The following is a 19,931-nucleotide window of genomic DNA, read 5'->3' on the forward strand; positions in this document are numbered from 1 at the left end:
TTTGCTTCTCGTGCGTTTGTTCCGTAAAATATAGAAAATAAATAAATGAAATTAACTTGAGTTTAACAAACCAGTGAGAGTTATTGCATCAGAAGTTGAAACAAATTGAGCCACCTGTGATGGAAGTACAAGTTGTTAATTCTATAATTCTCTCCAGACATTGACGAGTGTTCGGGTGGAACTCACAATTGTTCAGTGAACGCAGAATGTACGAATGTTGTTGGCAGTTACAAATGTTTGTGTCATGACGGCTACAGTGGGAGTGGAAGGATTTGTTCAGGTAACAACAGAATGTCGATCTTCTTTCGTGTGTGTTATTATGCAGTGGAGATGTTTAACAATTGAAACTAGATCCCCAATAAATGTTTGTCCTCCATCACAAGAAGTTGTTTATGAAGCAGCAATTTTATTTCACTGTATTTGAAGATATCGACGAATGCTTGGAGAACTTGGACAATTGCCACAGTGAGGCGTCATGCTTGAATACACCGGGTTCGTACAACTGCACTTGTCTCATCGGATTTACCGGAGACGGAGCAAACTTCTGCAAAGGTTCGAACCACATGCTCACATCTACTCATAAAAGAGTTATTAAAAATAATCAGTGACACGGTAGCATTTACCCAGTGTATTATAAACCCTGCACGTATTTTGTCCACGTCGTTTCACGTAAATAACAATTCCACTGCTCTGGGTCGCATTTAAACATCACTAAGTGGAGTGTCTTGTTTATTTCAGATCTGAACGAATGTGAGAATAGCGAACTGTGTTCAAACAACAGCAGATGTAAAAATAACCCAGGAAGTTACGTATGTTCATGCATTGTGGGATATCAACTCAATGACGGAATATGTGAAGGTGAAACCCGAGTTATTCCCACGTGCACTGATTAAAATCACACAACACACATATTTATACTAAAGTGGAATCAGACAAATCATTGTAACCTGTTTCAACGATTCCCTGTAAAGTTTTTATTCTGTGAAAATACAACAAGACAACATATTTGTGTCGTTGTGTGAAAAACATGACGATATTTCATCGGGAATTGAGATTTACCATAAAGCGTAAATCGTCTGTAGTTGCCACAGGTAGTGTATCGGATTTTAATTGGTTGTTCCCACCAGATATCGACGAATGTTCTGATGTAGTTTCACCCTGTGCTGACAAATCTAGGTGTGAGAACACAGATGGTAGTTTTACTTGTTCGTGTGATGGTGGTTTCACGGGTGATGGCGTCTCTTATTGTAACGGTGAGTTTCCAACCAGGGTGAAAATAAATATCGTAACAGTAATGTTTAAAAGAATGAAGTTTCAAAAGGAATTATTAATTTGAAACAAGTCTGTATTTGAATTATTGCCAGACCTGGATGAGTGCAGCGATGGCACACACACATGCTCTGTGACGTCACAATGTCGAAACACATTGGGGAAGTTCGAATGTGATTGTTTGGTCGGGTATAGGAAAGATTTCAGTGGAAAGTGTCAAGGTAACGATGCAGGGACCATCTTTAGAAATTTTTTTTAATTTTTTACGAACTTGTTTATATTTGAAATCAATCTTTAAATGCGTTACTTTCTTAAAACCTAAAACTAAGTAATAAATAACTCTGATTCAACAAATAAACGTGGAGCCAATAATCTGAATTATAACCAAAACAGTGGCCATCTGAATGCAGCTTACAAAACAACTAATCAGGTTGGTCAGCACTAATTAACTTTATCGTGCTCCAAACTTTCAGATATCGATGAATGTATGACACAACAACAAGCTTGTTTGAAAAACTCGATTTGTTTGAATACACGAGGGTCGTACGAGTGTCAGTGCAAGAAAGGTTTTACTGGAGACGGGATGGGGTTGGGGTGCATTGGTGAGATCTTGTTGCAAACTTGTTACAAGAAATAATGTTGAAATATTCGTTGAATATATAAGTTCATATTTCCAAATTTTTGCTTCCTTCGAAGGTTTCGAGATTTTTTTCTCCCCAACACAGAAGAAAACTTTAACCAAAAACCTCCGTTTAATATATTTACAGATATTGACGAATGCCAGTTGAGTCAGGATGATTGTGCTGACTCAGCAGAATGTGTGAACCAACCAGGAAGTTTTACGTGTCGTTGTCCGATTGGTTACACAGGTTACCCCTGGAACCAATGCACAGGTACATTCTGCAAAACAACTGTAGCAAATACATATTCCATATTTATTTCTATCTTTGTGACGCAACAGACATAAACGAATGCGAAACCGGAAGTGACGCATGTGGAAGTTACGCAACATGCACGAACACCGCTGGAGGGCGTACTTGTTCCTGCATGGTTGGCTACACTGGTGACCCCGAACAAGCTTGCACAGGTTTAAACATTTGTTTGAAAGTGTAAAGTGTCGACCGTCAACTTCCAGGCTTGTTTGACGTCACAATTTGATATTAACTGTGACGTTTTAGATATCGACGAATGCTCCGAGGGATTTTCAACTTGTGGAATGGAGAAAGGTTGCAGAAACACCCGGGGGAGTTTTGCTTGTGATTGCGGGGAAGGTTTTAAGATGGAAAGTTTATCTGAAGCTTGCATAGGTTTGTTCCCATCCCTAAACTTAGTGTTTGTCATACCACGGGTAACAACTTAACCAATAATGTGATCTCATCATTCGCTAAACTTTCTTCAAAAATCAGTTATAAGTCACTAGTTTGCTGGCTAACTAGAACAAAATATTAAAATAAAAATAATATCTTTTATTAGCAACCAACGAAATAAGAGTCAATTTGTAACAATATCTCTTCACTCAGATATCGACGAATGTGCTGGTAACACATCTGATTGTTCGGGTAACAGAAGGTGCAACAACACTATGGGTGGATATGAGTGCGTTTGTGATGAAGGGTTCAGACAGAATGATGAAGGGCAGTGCATGGGTACGTGTGAATATTATTCTGACAATTTGACTTTGTCGTCAAATGTTGTTTGAGACGTGAGGTCTCAATATCACAAGACAAAATGCACAAAAAAAGTTAAAACAAATTGAAATGTGAATAAACATGCATTAAAAACATAGAGTAATTTAATATAGGTCGCGAATAACAATGGAATGATTAAGATGGGTGTTGAGATGGCTGAATTTTCAGTGTCGCAAAACTAACAGACTTTTTCGAGAAACACAATTTTTCTTTCTTCAGACATTGACGAATGTACAGAGATGCCTTCCCGGTGTAAAGATACGGAAACCTGCAATAATTTCCCGGGAAGATTTTCATGTTCTTGTGGTGAAGGTTACGTCATCAGTGTGTCTGGGGATTGTCAAGGTCAGTTCATGTGTCCTTGAAACACATGGTTTACTTTCAAGTAACTTTTCGGTTCGTGCCATTGTTTGTCTCGGTTGCTTGGTCGGAAAACGAAAAGAATTTTATTGAAATTATTTTATTGAAATAATTTTATTTTAGGAAACAAAGTTTAAAATGTTTACTTTCCAGATGTTGACGAATGTTCATCCGGTTCATACGTATGCCCTGCATTGTCTGTATGTAGCAATGTTGATGGGGGGTACGATTGTTTGTGTAACGATGGATTTGAGTTGGATAGTTACGATACTTGCCAGGGTAAGGATTTGTAACATTGAAATGTTATTCTTTCTACGTTTTCCTCGAAAAACTTTTATTATTAAAATTTTATGCCGACGTTCCACAGATATCGACGAATGCGGGTTGGGAATTGACGGTTGTGTGATGAATTCACTCTGTGTAAACACAGAAGGTGGTTATGAATGTAAATGCAAACCTGGATACACAGGGGATGGAAAAGCGTTTTGTTCAAGTAAGATTTCAGATACAATTTCTGTCCATGTATCATGGAGACTTGCGAAAAAATCAATGGTTAAAAGTAATTTTTATTAAATTCCAAAACTTAAGTTGGAGAAAGTGATGATTTTTTCTCAATAAAAATCCATCTGAGTTGTCCACAGATCGCTTTGTGGAATATAATATGTGATTATATCGATACGGTGAGCGATCGACAACCTGCCAGGGGCCTTTGGTATTTAAATTGATCCAGTTTTTATTGATTATTCACATTGGATAAAAGTAATTGTTGACCAGAATATATTTTTTAAATGTTCCCGCAGACAAGGTTTTGGTAGTTCAGTCTTATTTAATGGATGTTAGACCAGTTTAAACGCCACACCCCAATACCCTTGCACTGTAAATTCCACCCTTCTACTCAACAGATTTGAACGAATGTGAGTTGGGGGTTTGTATCAGCAACGTAGAATGCAGGGACACCATCGGTTCCTACTCCTGCACTGGGTGCAAAGCCGGGTTCAGGGGATCACCCACTACGTCATGTGACGACGTGGACGAGTGTTCGGAATCCCTGGCAACTTGCCACGTTGAAGCTGATTGCAAGAATCTGATTGGTTCGTTTAAATGCGAATGTCGGGTGGGATTTTCTGGAGACGGATTTGAGTGCAAAGGTTCCGATGTAGTGTTTGTTTGTGATTTTTATTTAAATATGAATAAAAACTTGCAACAGTTGGAACATTAACAACTTGTGTCGAGGTTTACACGATCCGTGGGATTTTTAGAATTTTCCAACCTTAGCATATTTTTCCAGATATCGACGAATGTAACGAAGGTCTGAGCGATTGCGTCACACACGCCACGTGTCAGAATACGATTGGTTCACACGAATGCTCGTGTAACAGTGGTTACCATGGCGACGGGAGGTCTAGTTGCGAAGGTAAAACTTTAAACGTCCCACAAGAAGGCGATTGGCAAAATAGCAAAGCCCACAGTGGTCACCCAGCTTCTAACATGCTTGCATACGTTTGCAAACCGCCTTGGTCTTTTCGCAAATTTTTTAAAACCTTACAAAACTTGTATCACGCAGCTTAAATAGGAAATGTAGGTCCACGTTTAAAGATGGTTTGCATCTCAAATTGTTTGTTTGTTCTTCAGATATTGACGAGTGTTTAAGCAGAGATTCGAACAACTGTGTTCAATATTCCACGTGTTCCAACCTGTTGGGGGGTTTCCAGTGTAAGTGCGAAGACGGATACACTGGAGATCCAACTAAAACCTGTTCAGGTGATTTTCCCTCGATAAATATTCAATCTTGCATTAGAAATGTTTGATTGAGTTATAATAGAAAATCTGCTTTGACTAGTTTTGAAATTAACAAACCTAATTTAATCCGACCTTCACGTCGCCAATTCACCATTATATATTTTTGTATGTTTTAGTGATGATGACCGTGGAGCCACGGATGATGCCAGGTTGGTTAATTAATATCATAATTCCACGCCTACCATGTAATATATATTTGAAAATATCCACATAACTTCAACCTGTGACATTCCAAGCACGCATACGAACTTGATTAATTTTGACAAATTTTTAGGTAGAATTACCCTTGAACTTGATTCTTAAATTGCCAGAAGGGCAGTATTCAGTAACAATTTATTGATTCTTAAATTGCCAGAAGGGCAGTATTCAGTAACAATTTATTGATTCTTAGAGAAAGAAAAAAAAAAAAGTTCGCTTTTTAAAGTAAGATAAACACAAGGATGTTTTCAGACATCGACGAATGTTCGCTCGGCATATTTTCATGCCATCAACACGCTCAGTGCGTCGATATATTGGGAGGATATGAGTGTTTGTGTAAAGTGGGGTACACAGGGAATGGAGACGTTCAGTGCTTGGGTAATTCACCACGTTAGGGGGTGTTGTAACGCATGGTGTGGGGAAGTCACCACGTTAGGGGGTGTTGTAACGCATGGTGTGGGGAAATCACCACGTTAGGGGGTGTTGTAACGCATGGTGTGGGGAAATCATCACGTTAGGGGGTGTTGTAACGCATGGTGTGGGGAAATCACCACGTTAGGGGGTCTTGTAACGCATGGTGTTGTTGACTTGCAGTCGTCGGTGTCACTCTGAAATATTGCGTGGCAAATATAAACAGCACACAGATTATCAACGGTGTGCGAATGTGGTAGCTTCCCTTGATAAAACATGATCCATAAAATCAAGTTCCCGGTGGGGTTTGAACTCACAACCCTGGGCAAACCTGCCAACTGAGCTACAGGAGTTACGCTAGTAAACATATTAATCAAAATATGAAGCTGAGATCGCCATATAAGGACCTTTACAGTGGTGCAATCCAGTCTTGTCATGTGAAAGCACCCTTCTGCGTTGTCTTTGTAGAATTGACAGTTGCTGTTTCCAAGTGATTTTTAAAACGATTTATTTTTTAACCATGTTCTGTTGTAAATTGTTGCAGATGTGGACGAGTGTTTGGACGGAAGTGCGAAATGCGGTGAAAATTCCTTTTGTCAGAACACGGATGGAAGTTATGTGTGTGGATGCAACCAGGGTTATACAGGGGTCGGGTATATCAAGTGTGACGGTGAGATTTTATAAAGTTTGAGAGATTCAAATGAAATCTGTCAATAGAATGTTTGACCGAAGGTCGCCACAAGATAGAAGTTACCTGGTTTCCTTGCGTAAACAAATAAAATGTGAAGCTGAATGGAAACGAGAAATAACGTTTTGAAACCTAGGGTTCAGCAACCTTCACTCTCTAAATATCTGCATAAAAAAATGCCCGTACAATTACATGGACGGTTTGGAGGCTGAAGATGTCGAATTTTTTTACTATATTTTCGTCTGATAACGTCATCAAACCGTATGTTTTTTGTTTATCAGATATAAACGAGTGCATGGAGAAGGATAGGGTGCTTTGTGATGTACAGTCAACATGCAGAAACACCCCTGGAAGTTATGAATGTGTTTGTAAGACTGGTTACAATAAACACGATGGCCAGTGTATTGGTGAGTAACAAGTGGATAACTTAATATCTGCGCTTGCTAAAATATGAGTATCAGATCGTGGGGGAAAATTCCTAAACTGGACGATGTTTAAACGCACAACAGTCACTGCCGTTATAACGAGGTTATTATATTTACGTACAAATCGACAGACATGGACGAATGTTCAACTGACCACGGTTGCGTCACTTCCTCCACGTGTAAAAACTCTCCCGGAAGTTACGAATGTGTTTGCGACGGGGGATTCACCGGAAGGGGAAATGAAAGTTGCATAGGTAAAAAAAATCATCAAAATCTTAAACAAACTTAATTTATTCTTATATTTTTTATCGTTCAGACATCAACGAATGCGAAAGCGGAAGTGACGATTGTGACGTAAACGCGGTTTGTGAAAACAAGATTTCAACATTTACGTGTACTTGTAAGCCAGGGTTTGCTGGAGACGGAAGAGTGTGCAATGGTAAGATTATTCGGGGATTCCCCTGTCTTGTGTCAAACTCCCTGTCGTGAACATCTAAATGCAACTTTTTTTATTCTTTTAATTTCCATTGAATCAAAACTAAAAAGAATTCTTAAATTGTTTTGTTTTCCCAGACTTGGATGAATGCCTCGTAACAGCGTCACCTTGTGGCATAGGTGGATTGTGTCAAAATAATGACGGAGGTTTTAAATGTTTTTGTAAAACTGGATACAAACAGACGGAGGGTGGAAGATGCGAAAGTATGTGGAATATTCGCGTGTATCAAATAGTTCCAAAGTACCAGATGACTTCATAAATCGACTGAAATTCGCTGATTGACAAACTTTTAATTTGTATTCGTTTTATTTATTACGTATGAAGCGTTGTGAAGTTAGCAGAAACAGATTGAACTATCTTTAACTGTCGTTTAATCACTTTAAGACGTGGACGAATGCAGCACAGGAGATGCTGTTTGTAACCCGAACGCTGCTTGCGTTGACACAACCGGTTCCTACTCATGCAAGTGTGATCCTGGATTCACTGGAGACGGAAGGTTTATATGCGGAGGTGAGGAGTTGTTGAGGTTTTCTCTGGACATTGGGCGAGAAAACATTTCAACAATAACCCCCTCTGATATTTCTCTGTTTTAGATATCAACGAGTGTCTGAACCCGAATGAAACCGATTGCGTCATCAACTCACAATGCAACAACACTGATGGAAGTTATGTGTGCGCATGCGCAGAAGGCTACCAAGGAATTGGGACAAAATCATGCGAAGGTTGGTTGGGTTGGGGGGGTTGTTGGGTTGGGGGGGTTGGGGGGTTGGGGGTTATTCCATGAGAGCATGCACAACACCTTGGTGCTGAACCTCATTTTAATGAGAAAATAAGAAAGTTTGTTTATAAATGCTATGAACGCTTGGTCCAATACATGTGGTATCATTACCGGTGGCTGTGGGGGGCGGTCCTGTCTGTCATGTGACGTCATCGTACACTTTGTTACCAGTATTAACTTGGGGTAATTACCAGATATTGACGAATGCACTCTCGGAATTTCGTCTTGCTTCCCACCATCAACATGTTATAACGAGGTCGGCGGATTCAGATGCGATTGTGGGAGTGGATATGAAAAAGTTGATGGCTCATGCAAAGGTGGGTTTATGCTGTGGAATCGACACTTTTGCGGGATCTGAAATGTTTCAACACCAAATTCAGTGTCTCATGTTTGCAAAAAACGAAATTAGAGTAACTTTCTGTAGCAATAGAGGAAGGTAGTCGCAATTCTCGTTAATATTACTTGGAATATAACTTTATATTTTTTTTCAGACGTCGACGAATGTGCGACAAATACTGACTTCTGCCACGTGATGGCGCTCTGCTCCAATCTCAACGGAAGCTACGAGTGTTCGTGCAACAGGGGATTCACCGGCGATGGAAAAGTTGCTTGCGATGGTGAAAATAAAATTTCTTTTAAATGATTTCAGGAAAAAGTTTCGTAGTTTATGAAACTATTTCCCACCCTGTGTTCAGATATTGACGAGTGTTTGAACTCGACTTGTTCGTCGGATGAAGTTTGTCAGAATTTCCCGGGAAGTTTTAAATGTGTTTGTTCCGATGGATTCAAGAAAAATATTACTGGTGTTTGCGAAGGTAAAAACTTAAATAAAATTCGTTGCAAGTTTGGAAATAATCTTTAACATAAACCGAAATTTTCCGCATAAACTTCACACCACGTGCTTTCCTCTGTAGATATCAACGAATGCGACACAGGCAGTGCGACATGCGACAGCGACGCGACATGCGTCAACACATTGGGAAGTTATATTTGCGGATGCAACACAGGATATGAAGACGATCAACTTGGTCAATGTTCAGGTACGGGCGGTTGTTTCAAACTTGAATCTTTCCCGGAACCCAAACTCTCCCTGTGGTCACACAAAACGTAGAAACAGTTATCGAAGCTCACTGACTAATTTCTTCACAAACGATTTTCTCAGTTTCCACACAGAACAACTTTGTTCAACGACGCGAATTAATTTTTTCTTCAACTAAAGCTTGCACAGTCCCATATATCTCCATGAGATCTGCAGTCCTATTTCTCAAGGCGTAAAGGTTCAGGAATATCTCTTGCCCTGGAGTCCTGGATAAATCCCATCTAATCTCTGTACAAACACATAGTTGTCATATTTCTATCATCAGATGTTGACGAATGCCAGGATCCAAACGCTTGTGGGGAAAACTCTGAGTGTTCGAACAACTTGGGAAGTTTCGCGTGTCTGTGTCTCGATGGATTTGAGGGGGACGCCTACCGGGGTTGCCAAGGTAACGACCCATCCACTATAGCGCTCCTAGTGTTTGTCGTATTATGTTGCAATATACTTTTGCATGAGTTGAACTATTGCAAATCTGTTGATGACGTTTTAAAGTTTGAAATCTTCCCGTAATTCAAAATATTTCAGACGAGGACGAATGTGGTTTGGGAACATCGGATTGTGACGTCATAACCACCCATTGTTCGAATCTGTTCGGTGGATTCGAATGTTTGTGCAAACCTGGTTATGAAGAGGATTCGATATCGAATCTTTGTCTAGGTAGGTTTCAACATGAAATAAAAGACTTTTGGGACTTCATTACGTCATCATTTTGTGACACATGCAGACCGCCATGCTTTTATTTCCGTGCAGAAATCAACGAATGTTTGAACCCAACAACTTCCTGCCGTCCAAACTCACAATGTGTCAACACACCTGGGAGTCACGTGTGTAAATGTAACGACGGATTCCAAGATATTGACGGAGTTTGTGTCGGTGAGTTCATTGTGGAAGTTCTGACATCGAGTTGTATACGAACTTCCGACCACTCAATTCTAATTCTTTTGCATTGAAATTTTTTGTCATGAGCTGTCGGTGAGATTTGAACTCACGACCCTGAGTATTGCGGACAATCGCTTTGTCTGGAGAATGGAAATATTAGCCATGTTATATTAATGGTGCAACTTGCCAGTCGGCATCAAACCTTGAATACTTCAACAACTTACGCAGTTATCAACGAATTTCTTCCCAGATATTAACGAGTGTTTGTTGGAGGGGAGCAGATGCCCCCCCAACTCCAGATGTCGAAACATCCCTGGAAGTTATTCATGTGATTGTTCGGATGGTTTCACTGCGTTCGGACAACTATGCGAAGGTGGGACTTCCCCTTGTGTGAAACCGACTTACTTACAGTGTTTTCCATGTAGACGTCAACGAGTGTTTGAAACCTGACGTGAAATGCCAGAATAACTCTGTGTGTTCGAACACGAAAGGAAGTTACCAATGTTCGTGTACAAGGGGATTCACGGATACTGGTTATGGAATTTGCAAAGGTTGGATGACAAAATAATGGTTTGAAAATTGTATTTCGAATGCCCTTGTAGTCAAGTTTACATAAATCATGGCAAAAAACAATTCATTTTTATATTTTTCTTTTGTTTTTTAAGGTAGGGTTAACAATTTGCATCAACGAACGGCAAAGAATCTGACTGAAATAACCTGCAATTACCTGATGTATGGTTTATTTTTATTCCAGACATCGACGAATGTGCGGTTTCTCCCAATCCCTGCGCCCCCAACTCTCTTTGTGACAACACAATCGGTTCTTACTCGTGTAAATGTGGCGACGGTTTCTCTGGAGACGGAATTGCGTCATGCACAGGTGGGGAAACCCCTTGATATTATTTAGTAATTAAATTTTACACTTTATTGTAGCAAACTTTAACCTTTTCCAGTTCCCAATCCATATCTCCGTCATAATTCCACGTTTTTATTTCAGATGTTGACGAGTGTTTGGTTGAGTTTCCATGTGATGGTGAAGCTTTGTGCAGCAACACACCTGGAAGTTACAACTGCAAGTGCAAGGAAGGTTTCATGGGGACTGGGATCGGTTCATACTCATGTCAAGGTATTGCTGAATATTCTACTTCGTCAAACACTGCAACAAACGTGCAGATAATAATGTTAATAAATTGAACAAAATAAGTGCTTTGAACAACTTTAAGAGGCGACTTTTTTCCTTCAATGGAATTTCTTTGCTTCAGTGATTGATTATGAAACAGAACATTTACAAAAACACAGTTGTAGACCGAAAGTTAGAGAGGAGCTTGTTAAGTTCATTCAAAACTTTTTATGTTTAAAATACGTTTTCCTACCTCAGATATTGACGAATGTTCTGGTGGTGATAGATGCGGGGTGAATACGAATTGTTTCAACACTGTTGGAAGTTTTACTTGTGAGTGTGAGGTTGGATATACGGGAACTCCTTTCACACAATGCACAGGTTCGGGATTATGACGTCACTATAGCTATTCTGCCTTCCTGATGAAAAACTAGAATCCCTGATATTCTGGTTTATCAATTACTGGTTGATGTATCTCGCTCAGTTTTAATATAACAACATTCGAGTATTTGTAAAAAAGTTACATAAAATTTAGTTGAAAGGAAAAAAGCGTCATTTATTTATATTTATTTGTCATTTCCATGGCAACAGACATCGACGAATGTTCCGCCGCATCTTCGGGTTGTCATGACAATGCCGAATGCACGAACTCCCCCGGAAGTTTCAAGTGCGCATGCGCAGAAGGCTACACGGGCGACGGAATCACGAATTGTTCAAGTTGGTTTCCCACGAAATACTGTGACGTAACAAAATATTAATATTTCTATGTGTAGACGTTGACGAGTGTTTGTTGGGTGGGGCTTGCCACAGTTCTGCCACGTGTCAAGACGTGATTGGTAGTTACAAATGCAAATGTAACGAAGGTTACCGGGGCGACGGAGTGACGTCATGCCAGGGTAAGATTTCTGTGCTAGAAATGGACGGTGTTTCAAATGCAGTGAAACTGGAGAGTCATAAAATGTTTACAAGAGATTGATTTCTAACTCACATATCTGTGAGGGACTCCCGCCATGTGTTGGCAACTACATCAATTTGTGTTCAACTTTGGACCTGAACTTTTCAGATGTGGACGAATGCCTTCTACAAGTTGACGATTGTGACGTCAACGCTGATTGCGTCAACAACCTTGGGTCATACGAGTGCAAATGTAGAGCAGGATATCAGATAATTGGGAAAGTTTGCACGGGTGAGTGTGAAAGGTTGTGGGTTCGAACCCCACATATACCTCCTAAGATATTTCAACGAGTTTGTTGCATATTTGATTAAATTTTGGTTCAAACTGACAAAAACAAAAGGACATCGACTTTTTAAAAGAAAAGTTTGGTTAATTGAATAATTTTTTTCGTGAATTCAATAGACTTAACTTTTTATGTTATCTTGGTGCAGATATGGACGAGTGTAGTTTGGATATGCCTTGTGCTGATAACGCACTTTGCACTAATACCGACGGAAGCTACTTGTGCGCATGCGCAGAAGGTTACATGGGTCATGGGAAAATGTCATGCATGAGTGAGTATCACAACTTAACCGTGCGATTTTTTTCAAACATTTTTGCAAAATATTGATTTTCTTGCAGACATCAACGAGTGCGACAACACTTCAATATGCACAAGTAACGCTGGATGTACAGACTTGGATGGGAGTTACACTTGTATGTGTGATGATGGATATACTGGGGATGGCCGTCTCTATTGCTCAGGTAAGTTCGGGTCTGCTTCCAATTTGTTGTTTCCACGCCAACTACTTTACAAATAAATATCGGTGCTAACCTCGGGGTTAATCCAGTCCTGTGTCTTGGCATTAATATTCCTTATGAAATTTTCCACAGAAATCGCTTCAGACCGCACTTAATTTAAAACAACGTTGGTTTTTCAACCGATTTTTTCATCCCCAGATGTCGATAATTGCCAAAGCGGACGTCACGATTGTCATGACAACGCTGATTGCATCAACTTGCCGGGTTCGTATAGTTGCAGGTGTGTGGAAGGTTACTCGGGAGATGGGAAGAAGGTTTGTGAAGGTGAGTCGACGGTCACATAATTTATCACCTCATGTGATTTGGAATTTATGGTTTAATAATATTCCAGCAAATTATAATGCTGTGACTTCCCAAACAATTTAATTTGAAGAAACTTTAACTTGACTCACTTTCCAGATATTGATGAATGTCTTGACCCAACCGCGTGTACGTCATCAGCCACGTGTTCAAATTTGGCGGGAAGTTTTGAATGCACGTGCAAGGAAGGTTACGCGGGAAACGGGTTCACGTGTGTAGGTTCGTGTCACGTGATTAACCTTACATCATTACAATTTTCAATATCGGTTATTGTTGAATTTTCACGTAGATATTGACGAGTGCGTTCACACCACTCACAACTGTACAAAGAATGCGCTTTGTTCGAACACAGGGGGGTCCTTTGTTTGTTCGTGTGACGTAGGTTTCAGTGGAAATCCAGTAGAATCTTGTTCAGGTGAATATTTAATCCTCACCATGATCGGTCGCATCGTGATGTGCTTTTGCGACATAATTATTACACTGCTTATGTTTATGCAGACGTGGACGAGTGTACAGACGGTATCGATACATGCCACAAGTGGGCGCAGTGCGACAACACCGTGGGAAGTTACGAGTGCCAATGCGGAAGTGGATTTATTGGGGACGGAACATTTTGTCAAGGTTTTATTCGCTTTAAACGAGTTTTTGGACTTTTAAAGAATTTGTCATGCAATAAATTCATCACACGAAAGGAAATTTTGCAACTGTTGTTTGTTTGAGGCAACTTATGTTGTTTGAGGCAACTCATGTTGTTTGAGGCAACTTATGTTGTTTGAGGCAACTCATGTTGTTTGAGGCAACTCATGTTGTTTGAGGCAACTTATGTTGTTTGAGGCAACTCATGTTGTTTGAGGCAACTCATGTTGTTTGAGGCAACTTATGTTGTTTAATTCTCATCGAGTTATTTTGCGTCCAGATATCAACGAATGTTCAACTTTCGTATGTCGGAATAACTCGAAATGCGTCAACAACGATGGCGGGTTCGAATGTGAATGTGATGACTCGTACGAGTTTGACGGAAGCGAGTGCAAAGGTGAGTTCACAAAATTATCTTTCATATTTTGTAACTTTTACCGATTCTACTTTTGTTCCAGATATCGACGAGTGCTCACGTGATCTGGATGATTGCGTCACAAACGAGTTGTGTGTGAATGTTGAGGGAGGATGGGAATGTGAATGTAAGAGCGGATTCGAGAGAAATTCCAACACTGATTTGTGCGAAGGTGAGGAAACATTCGAAGTTGATGCTCAACCATTGAAAGACTCTAAAATATTCCGATAAAAAACTGACGGGCAACGAACAAAGTGTTGATGAAATTGTTAAAACTATTAATTGATAAAAACCCTCTTAGAAACTCTACAAAACATGTGATTGTAAATTTCACAATTATTCATGTAGATATTGACGAATGTAATCTCCCAAATAATTGTTCCATCAACTCGAGCTGCTCCAACCTTCCTGGCTCTTACTCATGTGAATGCAACAGAGGTTTCATGGGGGATGGAAGTGAATGTAAAGGTAAGATCAGGTTGTCCTGGTCAAAGTAGCGATAAGTTGGAAATATCTCCCTCTTGATGTTGGCGCACTATTTTGAAAATCTTTTCGAAATATGAAACAAAACGTTTGTTTCCACCAGACATCGACGAATGTTCGATTGGAACATCGGATTGTAAACCACTCTCCGAATGTTCGAACACTCTTGGAAGTTATTTGTGTGTTTGTGAAAGCGGATATGCGTTACAACAAAGCGGCTACTGTACAGGTATGTAACATAAAGGAAGCAAATACCATGTGCACACTATATATAGAGATGCAATGTCCTGTGATAAAGTTTAAAAAATTAACATTAACAATACATTGAGATTTGCTGTCGGTGGGAATCGAACCGGTTACCCTTTGTCCACATATAGGTTTTTATGCAGTCTTTGTGTAATAAGAATTCTCATTTAGACATCGATGAATGTGAAGTTTCGAACGATTGTGTTTCCCAATCTCTCTGTACGAACACGGTTGGGGGGTACACGTGTAAATGTGAGCAAGGTTACCATGGAGACGGAAGGAAAAGTTGCCAAGGTCAGATGAGTTTCTTATGTGTCAAATTAGACTCGCACAAGTTAAGTGGGAAATGCGAAACTGACCAATTTTCCTTTTCATGAAAAAGCAAAAAATTAAAAAAGTTAAATTCGTAAAATTAAAATTTTGCCGAAACGGACGATTTAAACCCGTTATTCCCACAGATATCGACGAGTGTTCGTTAAACGAGCTGAACAAATGTAGTGATGACGCCAAGTGTTTGAACACAATCGGATCTTACAACTGTTCGTGTAATGACGGCTTGACTGGGGATGGATTTGTTTGCAAAGGTAAGAATTTATTGGTTTTTAACTCGTCTTTTCAAATATTTTAAAATAAAAATACAACGAAAAAAAAGTTTTGGGAAAGTTTTGTAAAACATTAACTGAAGGCATTTTTTTTAAATTCAAATGCTGGATTTAAATCAATAACTTGTTGAAAAAAACCAATTACTTTCAGATATTGACGAGTGTTCAATTGGATCTGGAAATTGCCCCAACAACTCAACTTGCCACAACACAGCTGGGAGTTTCATATGTACATGTAACACGGGATATCAGCGTGTGAACGAATCATGCACAAGTACGAACTAATTCAGTCTTCTTATTGAAAATATTTCGAATGAATAAGAACTTTACATCTGACACCAATCCATAATAATCAATTCAATATCTGGGTTTAAAGAGATCGGTTGCAAGTTGCAAAAAAACTTTTGTGGTGAATTTCGTTGATGAATTAAAACACAAGATACATAGGAACACTAACAAAGAAAAAACTCATATTAATTCTGGAAATAAACAAACTGGCCCACAGTGCTGAAAACGTTGACATGTTTCACTGATGATGACACAAGTTTTTGCTGAAAACGTTTTAACTAAATTAAAACATGTCAATATTTTGAGCACTATGGGCCAGAGGTTTATTCTCACAAGTTACAGAGTTGTTCAAATTATATTTCAAAACTTCTTTTCCTCTCCAGACATCGACGAGTGTTCAGCCCCACAAGCATGCCACGTGGATGGGGAGTGTATTGACACAGATGGGAGTTATCAGTGTTATTGTTTGGAAGGTTTTACTGGTGATGGAACAAACGATTGCTCAGGTGATTAAAGTTACCATAGTAACATACATGTGTGTAACTAACAAGGTTTGCTTCGAATAATTCTGTTGAATATTCGTTGACGAAAACATTGCCGATGTCGAATTATAAAATAATTTAACGTTTCCAGTTTGTAGCTTGAACCCCCTGTTGCTAATATTGTTAAACCACAAGCAGACGATCTTAAGCTTCCGTTTTGTCGGCAAGATCGTCTATAGTCACACCAAGCTGCACTGATCAAACCTTGTTAGGTCGAAACAGTTGACATCTGTTTGTAGCTTACAGAATTCATATGATAATTGCCATGGCTCCATGTTTATTCACATGAACTAATTCCATCTAGATATCAACGAGTGTTTGGATGGATCGCACGGATGCGTGGATAACTCAGACTGCATCAACACAGTTGGAAGTTACATATGTCAATGTTCCCCCGGTTTCACTGGAGATTCAAACTCTTACTGTGAAGGTAGGAATGTGAGTATGACGTATCTGTCGCATGATATTTAAACTTTCCTGATATTTCAGTTGTCACAACTCCACCACCAGCTACAACAACACAAGCACCAGGTCAGTTTAAACTGTGTCTAAAATATTACGTGGTTATCTGAATAATATTGACCCAAGTTACGATAAATAAAACTTGGTGGGTTCCAGTCCCTTTCACACCTTGTTTTCCACCAGACGTAGACGAATGTAGCAGGGGAGATGCGGATTGCCAACTTAACTCTGAGTGTGTGAACACGTATGGGAGTTATGAATGTAAATGCAACACTGGTTATACTGGAGACGGGAAGTCGTATTGCTTTGGTGAGGACTTTTTCGGCACCCTTCGAATCAATTTAAAGTATTTGGGTGTAACTGAGTATGTGAATGTATTTGAGGACTTAAACATTAAAATCATTCTGGATTGAACCCATATGAAATCCCCACTATGTTCCGCATAATAACAACACAAAACCTAAATGGTCCCAAATTTTTTTGTAAATCTGTTTGATAAGATGATATATTTGTCAATGAGCATAGCAAACCTGTTACTTTGCCACTCAAACTGACAGATTTAATATATTTAGTTTTTCCTTTTTGTGGTCATAGATATTGACGAATGTTCAACGGGTGAATTCACATGCCAGAGAAATTCTGAGTGTCAGAACACGGTTGGAAGTTACACGTGTAACTGTGTGATTGGTTATTTACTACGGGAGAAAATGTGCAAAGGTAAGACTGTTAACAAACATCTAATGATTTTTTTCAATCTATTTGTGATAAAAATACTTCTGCTGGTTTTCAATGGTTGGAAATATGATTTCTATGGTGATTTTTTGCACAGATATAGACGAGTGTTCGAACAATACTCACAACTGCCACCCAGCGGCCACTTGTGTGAATCGGGAAGGTTCGTATTCGTGTAGTTGTGACAACGGTTACCAAGGAGACGGCGTCACGTGCTCAGGTTGGTTTCCAACTTCAAAATCATCGACCGTAAAATCTGTGAAATGTTTGAACTACTTTCGTATCTCTGCTATGTTTGCGAGGCGTCTTCGAATTTGGTTTTCCTTGTTTATTTTAATACTTGTTGTTACTTTGCAGATATCGACGAGTGTTCAAAATCTGCATCCCTCTGTACTTCTTACTCAACATGCGAAAATATTCCTGGAAGCTACAGATGTGAATGTGATGAAGGTTATGAGCTTAAAAATGGTGAAACACTTTGTTCAGGTAAATATCAACATCGATATTATTCGTCTGAGAATGTTTATTATTATTAATACAACTTGCTCACGTGTTTCTTATTGGGTAAAATCTTACAATTGTGATGGAATAATGAAGCGTTCCTTGTAACTCGTCCTTACACCTTAATACTCTTCACAACAATTGTTGTGTTCCAATTTAAACCCTAATGTTTAAAGACGTGGACGAATGTGGCGACAGTTCTACATTTTCATGTGGAGGAAATTCAACTTGTAAAAACACGGTTGGAAGTTATTCGTGTGTTTGTAAAGAAGGCTACTCGGGGATTCCCCCACATCAATGCACAGGTACACATGGATTCTACTTGTATTATGACGCAACAATTCTGAAATAAAAATTAAATTACCTCGAATAAATATTTATTTTTAATCAAAATATTCAAACAAACAACTTTTCGTGTCAGATATGGACGAATGCCAACAAGGTACAAGTGACTGTGGAACGAATTCACTGTGCACGAATCTACAGGGAGGATATCAATGTGATTGTAAGAGCGGATATACCGGTGATCCTAAGGGAGTGTGTACAGGTAAATCTAACAGCAAAATTGCATGGGTTACAGGGAGAGTTTTATGCGAACGTAAGGAAATAAATCGGAAATGTTTTTGGCGCTTCATCATTTCATGATTTTTTTTATTTAAAAACCTACACTTTGTTTTAGATATTGACGAATGCGATGCAGTCTCGAGTCCGTGCCCTCATAATTCGGTGTGCAGGAACACTAGAGGGAGCTACACCTGTGATTGCGTCACAGGGTTCACGGGAGATGGAAAGACTTGTTCAGGTAATTGTGTAAAAAGTACGGTTTAAACGTTTGTGAAGTTTCAAGGAAAAAAAATGCGTGTTTATTTTGATACTTTTCTCCTCACTTATATCACGTTTCCTCCATCCAATGTGACGTAACAATGCGGTTTGTTGATTCCAGATATAAACGAATGCAAAGTTACGCCAAGCATTTGTTTCTCAAACTCACAATGTTTGAATAATGTTGGAAGTTATGAGTGTTCGTGTGAAGCTGGTTACTGGAAATCAACTTCTGATCAATGCCAAGGTTCGAGTTTATTTACTGAGACACAAAAAAAGTCTTTGTAAAGTTTTTCTTTAAACTCAACCACGTGTTCATGTGGCTGATTGAGCGGTTCTAGAATATTCCAATGAAGCTTTTGTTTGATGTCATCTGATTTATAAATTGAAAAAAAAACGATGAATGCTTAACCGAGGGCCAGATAGTGTTAACTTTAGTCGGCTAATCTTTACATACAGAGTACATTGGTTATTTATCAAGGTTTAATGTTGGTGCAGATATTGACGAATGTTCTTCTGGGGAGGACGATTGCATGCCTGTGCTTGCAACTTGCTCCAACACTATTGGAAGTTTTACTTGTTCATGTACGGATGGATATCGTGGTGATGGAAAGAATTGTATTTGTAAGTTCCGACTTTATTTTACACTGAATAAAGTCAAGCTGTTGAAAGCAGTGGGTTAATTGTTTGGGGCAGAATATGTAGCAAAAACCTTCATATTAAATTGAAACCGTTTTGTGTTTACAGCCAAAGACTTGTGTGGAACTGGACAACACGATTGTCCGGATGACAAGGTTTGCCAGAACACAGAAGACAGCTTCAAATGTGTTTGCAAGGTTGGCTATCGGATGCTGGGAGACGTCTGTGAAGGTATGACGTCATCGATTGACCTGGAGTAACCCGCTTTTCCCTAATCACGTGACACTTTAATTGAT

General features: G+C 39.3%; 1 protein-coding gene across 1 annotated transcript in view; it reads left to right on the forward strand.

Annotated features, from left to right (window-relative positions):
* The window catches only part of LOC145899821 (uncharacterized), a 55,235-nt gene that overhangs the window by 24,001 nt on the left and 11,303 nt on the right, over positions 1-19,931 (forward strand). Inside the window, exons 68-133 of the mRNA XM_082988739.1 lie at positions 158-280; positions 427-552; positions 739-858; positions 1,128-1,253; positions 1,365-1,490; positions 1,743-1,871; positions 2,037-2,162; positions 2,231-2,356; positions 2,448-2,576; positions 2,790-2,915; positions 3,177-3,302; positions 3,471-3,596; positions 3,685-3,810; positions 4,220-4,465; positions 4,606-4,731; positions 4,950-5,078; positions 5,234-5,266; positions 5,568-5,693; positions 6,271-6,396; positions 6,696-6,821; positions 6,971-7,093; positions 7,156-7,278; positions 7,413-7,538; positions 7,720-7,845; positions 7,929-8,057; positions 8,308-8,430; positions 8,605-8,730; positions 8,809-8,928; positions 9,028-9,153; positions 9,478-9,600; positions 9,738-9,869; positions 9,963-10,085; positions 10,342-10,464; positions 10,517-10,642; positions 10,846-10,971; positions 11,089-11,217; positions 11,470-11,592; positions 11,803-11,928; positions 11,985-12,107; positions 12,275-12,397; positions 12,598-12,720; positions 12,788-12,910; positions 13,106-13,231; positions 13,367-13,486; positions 13,557-13,682; positions 13,766-13,888; positions 14,184-14,300; positions 14,362-14,490; positions 14,667-14,786; positions 14,905-15,030; positions 15,219-15,341; positions 15,506-15,631; positions 15,801-15,923; positions 16,321-16,443; positions 16,784-16,909; positions 16,969-17,010; positions 17,125-17,250; positions 17,536-17,658; positions 17,771-17,893; positions 18,031-18,159; positions 18,351-18,479; positions 18,596-18,721; positions 18,854-18,976; positions 19,118-19,243; positions 19,495-19,620; positions 19,744-19,866. Coding sequence (XP_082844865.1) covers positions 158-280; positions 427-552; positions 739-858; positions 1,128-1,253; positions 1,365-1,490; positions 1,743-1,871; positions 2,037-2,162; positions 2,231-2,356; positions 2,448-2,576; positions 2,790-2,915; positions 3,177-3,302; positions 3,471-3,596; positions 3,685-3,810; positions 4,220-4,465; positions 4,606-4,731; positions 4,950-5,078; positions 5,234-5,266; positions 5,568-5,693; positions 6,271-6,396; positions 6,696-6,821; positions 6,971-7,093; positions 7,156-7,278; positions 7,413-7,538; positions 7,720-7,845; positions 7,929-8,057; positions 8,308-8,430; positions 8,605-8,730; positions 8,809-8,928; positions 9,028-9,153; positions 9,478-9,600; positions 9,738-9,869; positions 9,963-10,085; positions 10,342-10,464; positions 10,517-10,642; positions 10,846-10,971; positions 11,089-11,217; positions 11,470-11,592; positions 11,803-11,928; positions 11,985-12,107; positions 12,275-12,397; positions 12,598-12,720; positions 12,788-12,910; positions 13,106-13,231; positions 13,367-13,486; positions 13,557-13,682; positions 13,766-13,888; positions 14,184-14,300; positions 14,362-14,490; positions 14,667-14,786; positions 14,905-15,030; positions 15,219-15,341; positions 15,506-15,631; positions 15,801-15,923; positions 16,321-16,443; positions 16,784-16,909; positions 16,969-17,010; positions 17,125-17,250; positions 17,536-17,658; positions 17,771-17,893; positions 18,031-18,159; positions 18,351-18,479; positions 18,596-18,721; positions 18,854-18,976; positions 19,118-19,243; positions 19,495-19,620; positions 19,744-19,866 — 8,196 coding nt within the window. The remainder of the gene's footprint in view (positions 1-157; positions 281-426; positions 553-738; positions 859-1,127; positions 1,254-1,364; positions 1,491-1,742; positions 1,872-2,036; positions 2,163-2,230; positions 2,357-2,447; positions 2,577-2,789; positions 2,916-3,176; positions 3,303-3,470; positions 3,597-3,684; positions 3,811-4,219; positions 4,466-4,605; positions 4,732-4,949; positions 5,079-5,233; positions 5,267-5,567; positions 5,694-6,270; positions 6,397-6,695; positions 6,822-6,970; positions 7,094-7,155; positions 7,279-7,412; positions 7,539-7,719; positions 7,846-7,928; positions 8,058-8,307; positions 8,431-8,604; positions 8,731-8,808; positions 8,929-9,027; positions 9,154-9,477; positions 9,601-9,737; positions 9,870-9,962; positions 10,086-10,341; positions 10,465-10,516; positions 10,643-10,845; positions 10,972-11,088; positions 11,218-11,469; positions 11,593-11,802; positions 11,929-11,984; positions 12,108-12,274; positions 12,398-12,597; positions 12,721-12,787; positions 12,911-13,105; positions 13,232-13,366; positions 13,487-13,556; positions 13,683-13,765; positions 13,889-14,183; positions 14,301-14,361; positions 14,491-14,666; positions 14,787-14,904; positions 15,031-15,218; positions 15,342-15,505; positions 15,632-15,800; positions 15,924-16,320; positions 16,444-16,783; positions 16,910-16,968; positions 17,011-17,124; positions 17,251-17,535; positions 17,659-17,770; positions 17,894-18,030; positions 18,160-18,350; positions 18,480-18,595; positions 18,722-18,853; positions 18,977-19,117; positions 19,244-19,494; positions 19,621-19,743; positions 19,867-19,931) is intronic.

Source organism: Ascidia mentula, chromosome 4, assembly GCF_947561715.1.
Source record: "Ascidia mentula chromosome 4, kaAscMent1.1, whole genome shotgun sequence".
NCBI classification, from domain to species: domain Eukaryota; kingdom Metazoa; phylum Chordata; class Ascidiacea; order Phlebobranchia; family Ascidiidae; genus Ascidia; species Ascidia mentula.